Source organism: Neolamprologus multifasciatus, unplaced genomic scaffold (assembly GCF_963576455.1).
Source record: "Neolamprologus multifasciatus unplaced genomic scaffold, fNeoMul1.2 scaffold_32, whole genome shotgun sequence".
Taxonomy (NCBI): Eukaryota; Metazoa; Chordata; class Actinopteri; order Cichliformes; family Cichlidae; genus Neolamprologus; species Neolamprologus multifasciatus.
In genome coordinates this window covers 55,065-69,325 of record NW_028181993.1, presented here as the reverse complement: position 1 = coordinate 69,325, position 14,261 = coordinate 55,065, and the positions used below count along the sequence as shown (strand labels likewise).

Below are 14,261 nucleotides of genomic sequence, written 5' to 3'. Positions count from 1 at the left end.
GTGTCTTGTAGAAAGCCCAATCTCAAGGTTCTACGTTCTCCACGATCATGTTGACCGGTTTGCCAGAAGGAAACTACAGTCAGGAGGATGTCACCAAGCTGGTGTGGCGTTACGTCCCTGATCAGACTGTTCAGACTCTGTACTACAAAATAATCGTTTTATCACTGCAGAGGAGGGTGAGGAGTAGACCCAGCAGGCCGATACAGAGAAATTTGCATTTGCAAATTTAATTCAATTTAATGATTAATATTGAATGTTTCCTCTGCATCATTTTTCCCCTCCAGGCCTTTGTGTTTTTTAACAGCTGGGATGCGTGCTGCGATTTCGCCAGGGATTACCTTAAAAATCCAGTTACTGTTGGAGAGTGGACGCTCAGAATCCACATTGTTTTACAAGACATGCTTCCTGGTACAAGTGAGGTATGAAAATGGAGCAATCGGGGGCTGTTAAATCAGGGGCATGCTCCTGTTTCACTCAAACTATTCAGATCCCAATCAAAACAGATTTCTCCTCTAAGGAGTGAGCACAGCATCATCCTTCTCTGGGCTAATATTAATAGAATGAGACTCAGAATACTTTATTGATCCCTAGGGGAAATATATTGGTTACAGTACAAACAGTAACAAAGACAGATACAAGAAGTAAGGAATAGGACAATATATACAATTATACATACATATAAGTCACTTATTGATAAATATCTGAATAAGAAATGGAAAAACTAAAAATATGCATGAATTTCAAATCGACTATTTATTGTTACTTTGTCTGTATTTGTTCCTTCCTTTTTGCAACAGCAGCACAAAAGCTGCATGAACTTTATCCACTTTTCTGTTCATAGGCGACAACCCACGTCATTCCGCCACCACTTTAAATTTCCACAGAGCTCCTTGTGAAGTCAGCCCCGTGTAAACTTTAAAGACCCAGACATAGGTTATAGAGTGTTTTACTGACTATTAAGTAATGCCCTTACTTATTTTGAAACTTCAGTCGCTGCTAACCTTCTAGCTTCAGCGTTTCCCATCTCAAGTTTCCTTGTGGGCTAGCTATTCAGGAGCTTTCTGAGAACTCTCCTCCACAGCTACATGTTAAGAGGAATCGAGGTCTGACAACTGTTGCGGAAAGTCACTGAGTGTTAAGGATGGTGAGTTAGTGAACCCAGACGCGGACCTCTCGTTAAAGTTGAACAGTGTCTTTATTTACAGTGAAGCCAATCCACAGTTATCCATAGTGCAAGTCCCTTCAGTGCTCCTCTCCCCGTCTCTCCTCGTGTGTCCACACAACTCCCGTGAATCAGTGACGTCTCTCCTTCCGTCTCGTATCGCTTCCTGGGAAAAGGCAAAGCAGCCACGATTAGCCTCCCTCCGCTATCAAACGCTTGCTTTACCCTTGCTGAGCTCGAGTCACTACCAGGCTGTGGTGCAATACTCCAGCGCTGTCTGTCACTCAGCCACACCATTAAATAGCTCTGCCAACGACGGCGGATGATTGGCAGCAGCTGGCGAGGAATCAGTCGGCAGGTGGGACAGCAGCTTAGAGCGGCAGCACTTCCGGGTCGGAGATCTCCCGTTGCTACGCGACCGCGTAACAATGCAGCGGAGCAGGAGAGGAAAAACAGAGCGAGAGAGAGGAGAACAAATACACACAGGTCGCCGGTCGGGGCACCGTCAGACCTGACACTGAGACTCAAATAGCATCAAATAGTTCCTGCAAAACCTTGGTTATATGTTGTGTCGTTACTATCCTGAAGTATGAATCCTTTGCCACAAAGATGCAAACCAGGATCGAGTCACTTCTCACTTACAGTGGAGTCCAATATTTATCTTATTAAATGTGGTCAATAGAACATTAAAAACACTCTAGCCAGGAGGAGAGTTCTTCAATATTTATTGTACAAACAGAGGATCAGTGATTGATGTAATCCCCTTTCATCTTCTACTCTTTTCACAGGAGAGCATGTATAGAAGCATGATGAAATGGAGCACCACTGTAAGTCAGCAGTCACATAAATCTGTCTTGTAAAAGCAGCAGGCTCGGGTCTCCCTGATCTTAACGCTGGTTGTTTTTCAGCATGTTCCAGAGTCGGAGTCTCTGGAGGACCGGCTGCTGAGTGTGGAGGTCTCCGAGGTGAATGTGGACCTTGTCGTGATGATCGTGGAAGTGGTGGCGTCCATTGCTGCTTTTGTCAGATTCTTGCCGCTTGCCAACAGGGTACGATTTCATAAACACGTGCAACTTTTTTATGTGTTACAGAAGGCTGCAAGGCTTGTCATGGTGTCTGCTGTTCTTTTCATATTGACAAACATTTTAAATGAGTCTGAAGGAGACTTTGTGTTTTTTTTAACACTAGTTGAGCAAGTTTAAAATATTCCCTGCGGCAGGCAATCTGAATTTGACATGCCTTTGCAAACACTGGTGAAGAAGGACTGCCTGAAATGCACCAAGTTCTCAACCAAGTAGTAATCTTATGACCTGTTCAGCCTTTTGTCCTGGCCCATCGAGCAGGGAGATCCCTGCAGTTTGAGGCAGCGCTAAGTTATTCTGTTAGTGTTTCTTGCTCAGTGGTTTTATTGTTCAATCAAAAACTTTGCAAAAGTATAGAAATATGTTTGCACTTATTTCCCATTTGCAAGTTTAAAACCCCAAGATTTTTTTTCTTTGCCTTGTACTATCGTACAGGGCAGTAAAGAAACTCGCCAGGACAAATTCTTTATGGCCCTGTACAATACAAATCGTGCCTGTAGCACACCCATTGAGTACCACTGTGTTGCTCAAATATCCTTTCTGTTTTCTCAGATATGCATTGAGATGGCCGAACCTGGTGGATTAACACAGGTGATGGAGAGCAAAGTCACCAAGGACTATTTATCTGCTTGGTAAGTGTGTCCCACAATCAGAAGTGAGAAAAAGAGGAAATTTATTTTACACTGTGTTTTTTCATTTTCTTTAAAGTGTCTTCATGTCTGTCTGACCTTGTGCTTTTTTCTCTCCTCTTCATAGGAGTAAAGCTGGACGTATTGAGTCGTGAGTATCTTTCTTTTCAGGTTTAGTGGCAGAGTCAAATATACCATACGCTCCTCAAGGTCGTCTATAGTAAACAGTTCCCAAAGATGCAAAAAGAGAAGAATGTGATTTAGATATAAGCAACTCTAGATTAGGAATTTGAAATGGAATTTCTTCTTTCACATGAACATTTTGTGACAACAAACCTCTTTTCATGGTACCTACTGGCATCTTTGCTTTTAAATTCAGTTTGAAGAGCCTGAAACAGCGTCTGCAAGACTCTGGTGACAACAAAGTTAACCTCAAAATGAAAACCAAGAAGACCGCAGAATCGACTGATGCAGTGACCAAAGGTGACTGCCAGGCGGAGAGCCAGAGGACCGAGGAGGAAGCAGTGACCCAGCCCGATGCTGCAGCCGCCCCTGCTGGACAGCAGCCAGAGCCCAAGTGTCCTGACGACGAGACGCAGGAGGGAGAGGAGAATGATGGATGGAGCATGGCCGACATTAAAGGTACAAAGAGCTGCTTTAAATCAGCAAAATACACCGCTCTGACAGCCAAAACACAGTAAACTGAATATAAAAAGAAAAGTTGTGATATTTTATGGCTCTGATCTCATATTTGTGCTCCTCACTGTGCTACAGACATTCAGGCCTGGTGGTACTAATATATTTTACATATGTGGTGTTTAAAAAATGCTCCGTTGGTGCGATGACTATATCCCACACCATCACCAGCCTGAAATTTTGATACAAGGCAGGATGGATCCAAGATTTCTGACCCTACCATCCTAATGTCACAGCAGAAACTGAGATTCAACAGACCAGGCAGCGTTTTTATTTACAGCGTTGCTGAGCCTGTGTGAATTGTACCCTCAGCTTTGCGTTCTTAGCTTAGAGAAGTGGAACCCAGTGTGGTCTTCTGCTGCTGTAGCTCATCTGCTTCAGTGTTGGATGTGCTGTGCGTTCAGAGATACTCTTGTGCATTGTAATAAGTGGTTGTTGGCTTGCTCTGGCCTTCCGCTCAGCGTGAAGCAGTTATTTCATTCTCCTCTAAACTCAAAAATGCATTTCCTCCAGGGAACTGCCACTCACTGGATATTTCTGTTTCAGACCATTTGATGTAAACCCTAGAGATGCTTCTGTGGGAAAATCCCAGCAGATCAGCAGTTTTTGAAATGCTAAGATCAGCAAACATGCCACGTTTAAGTGACTTCAATTATTTTCTTCTTCATTCTGATGCTCAGTTTGAATTTCAGCAGGTCATCTGACCATGTCTACATACCTAAATCACTAAGTTGCTGCCATGTGATTGGCTGATTAGAGAGTCACATTAATGAGCAGTCAAACAGGTGTACCTAATAAAGTGGCCGATGAATGTTTCAGCTTTTCAAGTAAAATCGAAATCATTTGTTCAATTATTATTGAGTTATAATTGAATGTTTAAATATTTTATAAAGCCAGTGGCTCCTGTAGCAGATTTGTTGATGATTAACGTGTCGCTCTTTTCATTTTCAGTTGTGGGTAAACGCAGGAGGGAGCTTGTCGGACCTGAGGCAAAGCGATCTCGCTCTCAGTCTCCGTGGGTTGTAGCAGATTTCAGACTGCCTCAGTTCAACCCTAACAGCCCCATCGGTCCAGACACACACACTCTAAATTCAAATTTGTTGTTAATACTTGTCTAATCCTCCTGTTTCTGCTTCTCTGCAGGTCAGGAGTTTGTGGTCCCTAATCAGGATTTTTCTGTAACATCTGCTCTGTTTTCTGCCTGAATGAGAAGACCGCCAAGGAACTCCACTGCTGCAGCCAGAAACACTACGACAACCTGCAGGTACGCACGCACATACATATACACGATTCAGCACACAAAATCACACTGTTGGCCTAACGATGTTTGTTTTCTCGCTTTTCCCTTTGTTTAGAAATATTATGAGGAACGTCGACAGAGAGCTACAAAAACTTTGTCTCAGACGTCTCCAGGCTCCGTTTCTGACTGATGGACCTGATCTACTGTATTTTTAACACATAACTGTGGAGAGTGTATATATATGTATACGTGTGTGTATGTGTGTCCTGGATGACTGTGTATATGTTTGCGGTTTTGTGATTTGTTTCTTATTTCCTGTTTTTACTTTGAAAGTTCATGTCTTATGTCAGTGTGTTCAGTTTTACCTCTCCCCTGTCTCGTTAGCCTAATTACTCCCAGCTGTGTCTCCCTCCTGTTGCCCATTCCCTAATTACTCCCCTGTGTATTTAAGCCCTGTGTTTTCCTGTGCTCCCTGTCGCGTCGTACCCTCAACCTGCTGTGTGTTTGTAATGTCCAGTCCTCCAGCACCTCGGTTTAGTCTTGTTTTCCTTTTGTAAGTTTTATTTTCAATCGTTCGTCCAGCAATAAAGCTGCGTTTTCAGTTTATTCCCATCTCCAAGAGTCCTGCATTTTTGGGTCCACCGCTTCTGCTTGCCTGCCACACAGCCAACCATGACAATAGCAGAATCTAGTATAACATGGAAACACCTACCTGAAACACAGACTTTATGTATTTTAAGTACTTGAGTAAATGTTCCCACTACTATCTGCACTCACGTCTGAAGATATTTAGACTAGTGAGAGAACTCTGAGCTCCTCCGCTTCATGTGAGATTCACTTTCCACTCTTTCTTTTCTTTCTTTCTTTTTTTAAATCCCTTTCCATTGCATTAATGTCTTGAAATACCAGGAAACCAAGCATCTGCCTCTGGAGACTTTTGACTCAAAAGGCAATAAAAACCAAAACAAATGTAAAAAAAAAAAAAATGAATACAGGAAAAATTACATTTTCACAAATGTCAAAACATTTTTTAATTAAAATTCCTCTTTTTTCCTATTAAAAAGTTGTAAAAGTGAGTCCAAGGCCATGATGCCAAAACAGAGGATGTACTTCCTGAGGGAGCTGAAGAAATTCAACCTGCCAACACGGATGATGATGCAATTCTACACTGCAATCATCGAGTCCATCCTCACCTCCTCCATCACCGTGTGGTACGCTGGAGCCACTATCAGGGACAGTGGCGGTCCTAGCCTGTTTGGCGCCACGGGCGAACACTCTCTCTGCCCAATGGTGTGCTTGGTTATCCTTTCATGAGTTATTTAACTTGCAGCAACAAAAACATAATATTCCAGAAACACGCTTTGCCGATCCGATCAGCTGTTCATAACATACATACATACACACATACATACACACATATATATATATATATATATATGTGTGTATATCAAAGAAAAAAAAAAAAAATATATATATATATATATAATGTGTATAGACGTTCCCATGATAATTGCTGGTTTCACATAAACCTTTGCTGTAATACTCTGATCAAAGCATTATTAGACTTGGAGAGTTAACAGATCTATATGTCCACATTAGGCTGTTGGAGGATGGGATTGGTCAGAAGTTTGGCAGTCAGGAGATCAGAGCTGGTGTGGCAGAACTGAAAATGTTACTGTTTCAATTGAGAGTGACCAGAATGGACATAACTAGAAAAATTAGAGCATTAGAGGGACAGTTCAAATTGATCAGTCTGGAGACAAAGCTAGAGAGGTAAGGCTGAGGTGGTTTGTACATGTGCAGAGGAGGATAATGGACATATTGGACAAAGGGATGGTGAAGATGGAGCTGCCAGACAGGAGGAAAAGAGGAAGACCTCGAGGGAAGTTCATGGATCTAATGAAGGAGGACATGGGGGTTGGTATGACAGAGGACAATGGTAGGGACAAGGTGAGATGGAGGCAGATGATCCACTATAGTGTATGAGAGCAACAGAAAGAGGAAGAAGACGACCCTCATAAAATGACATGTACCCAATGGTTATGATGTACATATATGAAGAAAGAGAACACAGACCCTGTTTGAGCCTTTTGGAGCATTTTAATGCAGCTATGTGACACCAACACCAAAGGGCTCATAAGGTAAATGCCCATAGCTTTCATACATGTACTTGGCACCCTGGGAATAAGATTGAGATGTTTTACCAACTACCTGTTCTTTTTCATGGCTTTCTACATTTTACAGCTCTAATTTAAAAAACACCACCCGCCAACAATGAGAATATTTGGAGGTTAGCCACTAATTCATTTATGATTTTTATGTGACTGGTTTAGTAGCAGCATTTTATATAACATAATCCAATAATGCAGGAGATCCGTGTTTGATGTGTTGGAGCTGGACGTCTGTCTGTAAACTGTCCCGCAGGAACATTAAAGTTTTACTCTAATCCATTTGCATTTAATAGTATCTATATTGTAAAGTGTGCCAAAAGTTAAAGTTGCATGTTTGCATTTTGATATTAGTCCTTATTTTTAAACACCTTGCTATAAACTTTGAGGAATAGATGAGATATTTATTATTTCTGTTTGTCCCCCCATTTTCATGACCCTTAAAACCCTTAACATCCTTGTTCCTTTAAATAGTGAGGAGGAGAAGAGATGTAATCATTTTACCTAAATCTAATCTGCTTCTAATCTGTTCTATTTAAGGGACTTGCTCATAGTCAGCTTAGTAACCACACTGTGACTGTACCCACAGATTTATGTCCCTTTTCCATAATAACCCACTCTGTTCTCACAGGGGTCAACAAGGAGAGTCACACATTATCCCACTTGCACATTAAGATGCATCAGTGTCATAAATCAGCTTAAATACCAACTGTCTGGAAATTTGACTTCACTTAATTAATCCTGACACCTACAAGCAAGAAGCAGAAAACAGAAAAGTATGTTTTGTTTTGTTGTTTTTATTCAAGATCTGTTCACATGTACTTAGCAAGAGTGAATACACAGCGTTAAAAAACTGTACTTAGTGTAGTGAGAAAGAAAGGCGAAAAGCAAAGAGAGCGAATGAAGGTAATATTGAAGTAGGCGCAGTTTTGAAGTGGTGAAAGGCAAAGGCATGAGTGTAAGCGTGATTGTGATTTTCTTCGGGTAATAAAAGGTAATAAGAGAGATGTAGAGCGGGCGGAGGACTTGGCGAGAGCAGAAAAAAGCATAAAGGAAACACGAGTGCGTGTCTCCCCGCCCCCCAAGCGAGGGCCGCAGCCACTGAGTTCGTGAGGGGATCGAACTGGCGGTGCCCTGTACCAGGGGCTTCCGCCACATGTCATAGGCCAAACGGCCGGCCGAGAGAAGGCTTGAAAAAAAAGGCCATTTATCTTTTCTTCTTCAGCCAGCTTTTTTTCTCATCGTGTTTACAAAGTACACATTAAGCTTCTCAGTCCGCATGTTCACGGTGCCAGCATTTGTTATGGAATATGTTGAGCAAACCTGGAGAAGCGTCAGCTCAAGATATTATTGTCAAAGTACACATTAAGCTTCTTCTGCAATATTCTTACACACTAATTACACATGGAAACCTACACTGTAAAATGAAATATTGTGTTTAATTAAAAATATTAAATAGGCTCAACTCAATTTTTAACAATTTGTTATTAGAACTCGATTTAAATAAGTTACCAGTACTTTTTATGCAGAAATGCTGATAAACTCCATTTATTTGACTTGTCTTAAGTTAGAAAAACTAACTAAGCTGGAAGTTTTGCTTCTCAGGGCAGAAGGATGAAAGATGTGTTTTGAAAATGCCACGTCGGACTTGGGGAGAGCAGGAAAAAGCATAAAGGAAACACGAGTGCGTGCTTCCCCGCCCCCCAAGCGAGGGCCGTGGCCACTGAGTTCGTGAGGGGATCGAACTGGCGGTGCCCTGTACCAGGGGCTTCCGCCACATGTCATAGGCCAAACGGCCGGCTGAGAGAAGGCTTGAAAAAAAGGCCATTTATCTTTTCTTCTTCAGCCAGCTTTTTTTCTCATCGTGTTTACAAAGTACACATTAAGCTTCTCAGTCCGCATGTTCACGGTGCCAGCATTTGTTATGGAATATGTTGAGCAAACCTGGAGAAGCGTCAGCTCAAGATATTATTGTCAAAGTACACATTAAGCTTCTTCTGCAATATTCTTACACACTAATTACACATGGAAACCTACACTGTAAAATGAAATATTGTGTTTAATTAAAAATATTAAATAGGCTCAACTCAATTTTTAACAATTTGTTATTAGAACTCGATTTAAATAAGTTACCAGTACTTTTTATGCAGAAATGCTGATAAACTCCATTTATTTGACTTGTCTTAAGTTAGAAAAACTAACTAAGCTGGAAGTTTTGCTTCTCAGGGCAGAAGGATGAAAGATGTGTTTTGAAAATTCCACGTCGGACTTGGGGAGAGCAGGAAAAAGCATAAAGGAAACACGAGTGCGTGTTTCCCCGCCCCCCAAGCGAGGGCCGTGGCCACTGAGTTCGTGAGGGGATCGAACTGGCGGTGCCCTGTACCAGGGGCTTCCGCCACATGTCATAGGCCAAACGGCCGGCCGAGAGAAGGCTTGAAAAAAAGGCCATTTATCTTTTCTTCTTCAGCCAGCTTTTTTTCTCATCGTGTTTACAAAGTACACATTAAGCTTCTCAGTCCGCATGTTCACGGTGCCAGCATTTGTTATGGAATATGTTGAGCAAACCTGGAGAAGCGTCAGCTCAAGATATTATTGTCATTGCTGTGGATCTTTACCTGATACACTGACTTGGTGAGTAAATGTTTACTCTTATTCAAACTGATTTTGTGGCTTCTCTTAGTTTAGCACCGGGATTATAATCTTGCTAGCTAGTTAGTGTTAGCCTAGCGTTGCTGCTGCCGCTGGGCTCATGTTACTTCAAAATTAACACCACAGCCTTAAAAACCTTACATAAAACTATGTCTGTGAAATTTTCTGTTGATTGTTTGAAATAAAAAGTGAGATAAGAGCCCAGACAAAATTCTTCGGGAGGTGCAGGAGACGTCCATTTGTTGTTCATGCTTTGTGGCAGCTTTTGAACATCTGTGGCATCTATTAATGTCAAATCTAGCCTTTATTTAACAACACAAGCAATCTCTATGTTACAATGATTGCACAGCCATTAAGGATCAAATCAGTTTCTGAAAACTGTTCTGCTTTTTCTCCCTCTGCTTGCTTCTTACTGTCTTTGAGGCTCGGGACCAGCACTCCTGTTGTTGGACAGAAAGACATCAGTAAGTATTTTGCTTTTCCAATATATTAGCAACTGTCAGTGACATTTATATTAATGAGGCTGAACTTTAATCATACTTTAGAACAGCCTGTTTTACTTATTGTTTTATTTGTGCTTTGGTTTGGGGAAGTTGTTTGGAGAAGTAGTGGATGCCCTCCTCCTCTGGCACAATGATAACTCACAAAAGCTCCTTGGAGTAAGGAGATCAGGCTCAGAAGTGGTTCTTTCTAAGAACGTATATCTGTATTCATAAATGACATACTAAGGATGAGTAATGCTTAAATAATGAGGAAAGTAAGCAGTGACCAATGACACATTTAACAATGTGTCATTTGTATCCACTATTCTATGTTTGTTTATGAGTACAAGATCCTTTTTTCTATCAAATAACCTAAAAATGACTGACTTCACCTTTAAAAATACTAACTTAAATAAACCAAGATAACCCAGCAGTCCATAGGAAATAATGTGTGCACTATGTCACTAAAGTTATTGTCACTGCAAATGTAAAAGTAAACATAAATGAACCACAGAGGAAGTGACGTGACTTTGAGGACAGATGTGATCAGGTGGAAAGTGCAGAAAGCTGACTGATGTCCATCTGTGGCTGCATTAACTGTTGGCCTGTCCTGTATTAGGCATTCAGGGTTTTCTTTGATGGCCATTTAGCTGTTATGGCATGAACGTGCTCGGTGCATTATTATTGGCTTTTCTACAGCCTGATATTTGTTTAATAATTGATTGATACAGTGTATTAAATAAGTTGATAAATAAGATGTTAAAAACGTCATCATCATATCAAACATGATCGATTTGGGGGGAGTTTGTTTGGCACATGCTGACTGCATTCTAATTGTAACTGTAATTGTAATATTATTGACTATAACATATAGTCAATAATATTAAAAAGCTGCTGTTACTGAGTGAAACAAAGATTTCAGGTGTGGATTTAGCCCCAGCGTTTTAAGATCCCAGCAGCGCTCGTATTTATGGCCACATTTTTCAAAGAGACGAGCTTTCTGGGTGCTGACTCAGAGGCACCACTTTAGTTCACTGAAGCTTTAATGCCAGTTTAAGACAATAAACTGGACACGTTTGAATCAAATTGATAATAACAGAGCGATGCTGGACATAAGCAGCTGTGTTAGTGTGACGCCCTGCATATTTGAAGGAATAAACTTCTGTTCTTACTGAATCTGTAACATTGCCTTGATCTGCCTGCATCATTTTTTTAATAGTTTATGTTGTTAAATGAGTTTTGTGTCACTGTGCACAGAGAAAAACTCACCTGATGTAGTGGTAAAGCAATGTTCACCACTAGATGGAGCCAACCTGGCACAGGTATTTTCTCTACACGCTAAATTTCACACTGAAAAGCCTTGGTGGAAATTTTTGTTTACATAGAAGGTAAAGGAAAAATGTCTTGAGGTCTTTCCAGTGTTTTCAAAATTGTGCTTTTCAGATATTATTAAATTCCGTTCTTTTGAATTTCTTTGGCGACAGAGAAAGACTGGACTCAGAGTGGTCAAGCTCAAAAAATGATCTTTATTTTTGCAAAATGGAGACCCGCCACACGAACACACAAGCTCAGGGCTGAATTCTTTGCCAGCTAAATCCGTATATATATTTCTGCACTGCGTCACAGCGACACACAGTTTACTTAGTTCTGCTTTTTGTCTGGTTTCCTGTATTTTATTAATACGCCTGTGCAGCTCTGCACTAAAACTTCCTGTTCTCTGCAAAAGCAGTTTCCTGTCAGTACTCTGTGACATTGTGCTCAAACTGGCGTTCTCCTAGTCTGGCCTCTATAAAACAAAAATTAAGAATATATATTTATTTCATAACAATACACATCGAAACTTCACACAGACAAACACACACACAAAACAACAAAACATGTCAAATTACATCACGTCTCATTCGTTTTTGGAGAATTTCACCACTTTTAGTTTTCATGGAAAATAACTTGTGTTATTCATGACATGATATCATTTAAAATAACTTTGTCAGGCCAGTGAATAGCTGCCACATAAGTCTAAATCTAAATCATACATGTGGGTAGGGGTGCATAGTCAGTAAGTCGCCAAGACTCTGCAGAGCTCCAAACCTCCTCTGCCACAGACAGAAGCATCAAAAATGTGCGCTGGGAGCTTCATGGCAGGATTTCTACAGCCAAGTATATCTATATGTATGTGGCCAAGAACCTTGTAGGGCATCTTAGCACAGTTTACTTGTGTCAGCTAGGTCAGCTAGTGGGAGGGCAGAGAGGGCAGCCTTTACATTATTTGATTGTAGAGTGACAGGAAGTGCCTATGAGCTTCTGATCAGGCAGAAATATTGACAGAAAAATACACTGATGAAAATCAAAGAAGAGAAAATGTATGTGATGTTCCATTTTCCTGAGAGCTGACTGGCTGTGAGGACTCCTTCAAGTACTACATGCTACTTTGTCCTGTTAAGCCTGCTGTCTGTTCTCAGGCCTCCTCCTGTTTCACTGGCATAAATCCATCACCAGAGGGCTCCACTGACCTGCCTGCTGACATCAGACCACACCCCTGTGTCATGTGACCTGGCAAAGCTGGACTCAGACCTGGCCCAGGCAAGTTCAAAGGCAGAGAGCAGAGTATAGTAGAGCACTGGAAGGATGAGGTGGAAACAGGAAGCGTGTAGATTCAGTGGATTTGGATCCTCTTTACTGGCCTTCTAAAAATCACTTCTAAAAACTGTAGCTGTGATTTTTTTGTTGAAATGTTTAGGATTTAGAATTCCACTTTACTGTCATGCATGTCTAAATACAGGGTAACAAAATACAGTTTGCATCTTATCAGTAAGTGCAATAAGAGCAAATATACAGATGCACTGATATATACAGATAAGGGTAGTATAAATGGTGAAATAGTTATGAACAGAGAGACCAAACATACAGCTGAACTACAGACAAATGTACAGCATACAGATGTTCTATATTGCTGTACAGGTGGGCAGATATACAGGTGTACTGTGAACAAATATACAGATGTGCTACATATATACAGATGTAGCGGTGTGAGGTAAACAGATCTACAGAGTGCTATGAATATATCTACAGCAGTGGAAGCGTAGCTCTCTGAACAGACTATAATAGTCACTATAACAGAGACTCTGTCAGTGTCCTAAAACTACAGCAGTAACCGATGTGAGCATGTGGTGAATGTTGAGAATGATCATGGTCACTGGGAGGAGGAGTGTAGAAGGGTTCAGTGAGTGTGGATGGAAAGGCTCAGCGGGGGCTGAGTTCAGTAGGGTGACAGCTGTGGGGGAGGAGCTCTTCCTAAACCTGCTGGCTTTAGTCTGAAGGCTCCTGTAGCACCTTCTGGAGGAGACAAGAGTTTATTGGCAGGATGAGAGGAGTCCCCGGGAATGATGCGTGCTCGGCATAGACATCTCTTCCTGTGGACATCCTCAATGGCAGGAAGCGGAGTCCCCGTGATGCGTTGGGCGGCTTTCACCACCCGCTGCTGTGCCTTGCGGTCAGCAGCAGAGCAGTTCCCACACCAGACTGTGACACAGTTGGTCAGGATGCTCTCTATCACATAGTGGTAGAAGTTAACCAGTATGTCAGCAGACAGGTGGTTCTTCTTCAGGGTCCTAAAGAAAAAGAGGCGCTGATGGGCCTTCTTGACCAGGCTGGAGGTGTTAGTTGACCAGGACAGATTCTCAGAGATGTGGGTCCCCAAGAACTTGAAGTTGGAGACCCGTTCAACAGCTGTGCCATTTATGTAGATGGGGACATGGGGGTCTCTGTTCTCCCTCCTGAAGTCCACATTGAGCTCTTTGGTTTTGCTGGCACTCAGGAGCAGGTTATTGTCAGACCACACAGCTAGGTGCTTTACCTGTAGCAGACTCATCGTTGTCTCTGATGAGACGGTCACCGTGGTGTCATCTGCAGACTGGATGATGGAGTTGGATCCATACCCAGGTCTGCAGTCATAGAGGAACTCAGCACACAGCCTGTGGAGTGCAGTGTTGAGTGTGATGGTGGTAGAGCAGTTATGGCCTGACCTAACATGCTGGGGTCTGTTGGTCAGAAAGTCCATGATCCAGATGGAGTTGCTGAGTCTAAGAGCCACAAGTTTGGTGATCAGCTTGGAGGGAATGACTGTACTGAATGCTGAGCTGAAGTCAACAAACAG

The 14,261-nt window shown here is 41.9% G+C and overlaps 1 protein-coding gene and 1 long non-coding RNA gene across 2 annotated transcripts; both read left to right on the top strand.

The window, feature by feature from the left end:
* The first annotated feature begins 9 nt into the window (after positions 1 to 9).
* Positions 10 to 3,648, top strand: LOC146490299 (uncharacterized). Its single transcript, XM_085153346.1, has 7 exons — positions 10 to 176; positions 285 to 419; positions 1,951 to 1,989; positions 2,071 to 2,211; positions 2,797 to 2,876; positions 3,001 to 3,024; positions 3,253 to 3,648. Exons 1-7 carry the CDS (start codon positions 48 to 50, stop codon positions 3,572 to 3,574), a joined length of 870 nt encoding a protein of 289 aa, XP_085009472.1. The 5' UTR covers positions 10 to 47; the 3' UTR covers positions 3,575 to 3,648.
* A 1,082-nt stretch (positions 3,649 to 4,730) lies between these two features.
* On the top strand, positions 4,731 to 5,415 carry LOC146490298 (uncharacterized). The gene is made up of 2 exons (XR_014872833.1): positions 4,731 to 4,833; positions 4,925 to 5,415. It is a non-coding gene; the product is annotated as an uncharacterized LOC146490298 (long non-coding RNA).
* Positions 5,416 to 14,261: the final 8,846 nt, after the last annotated feature.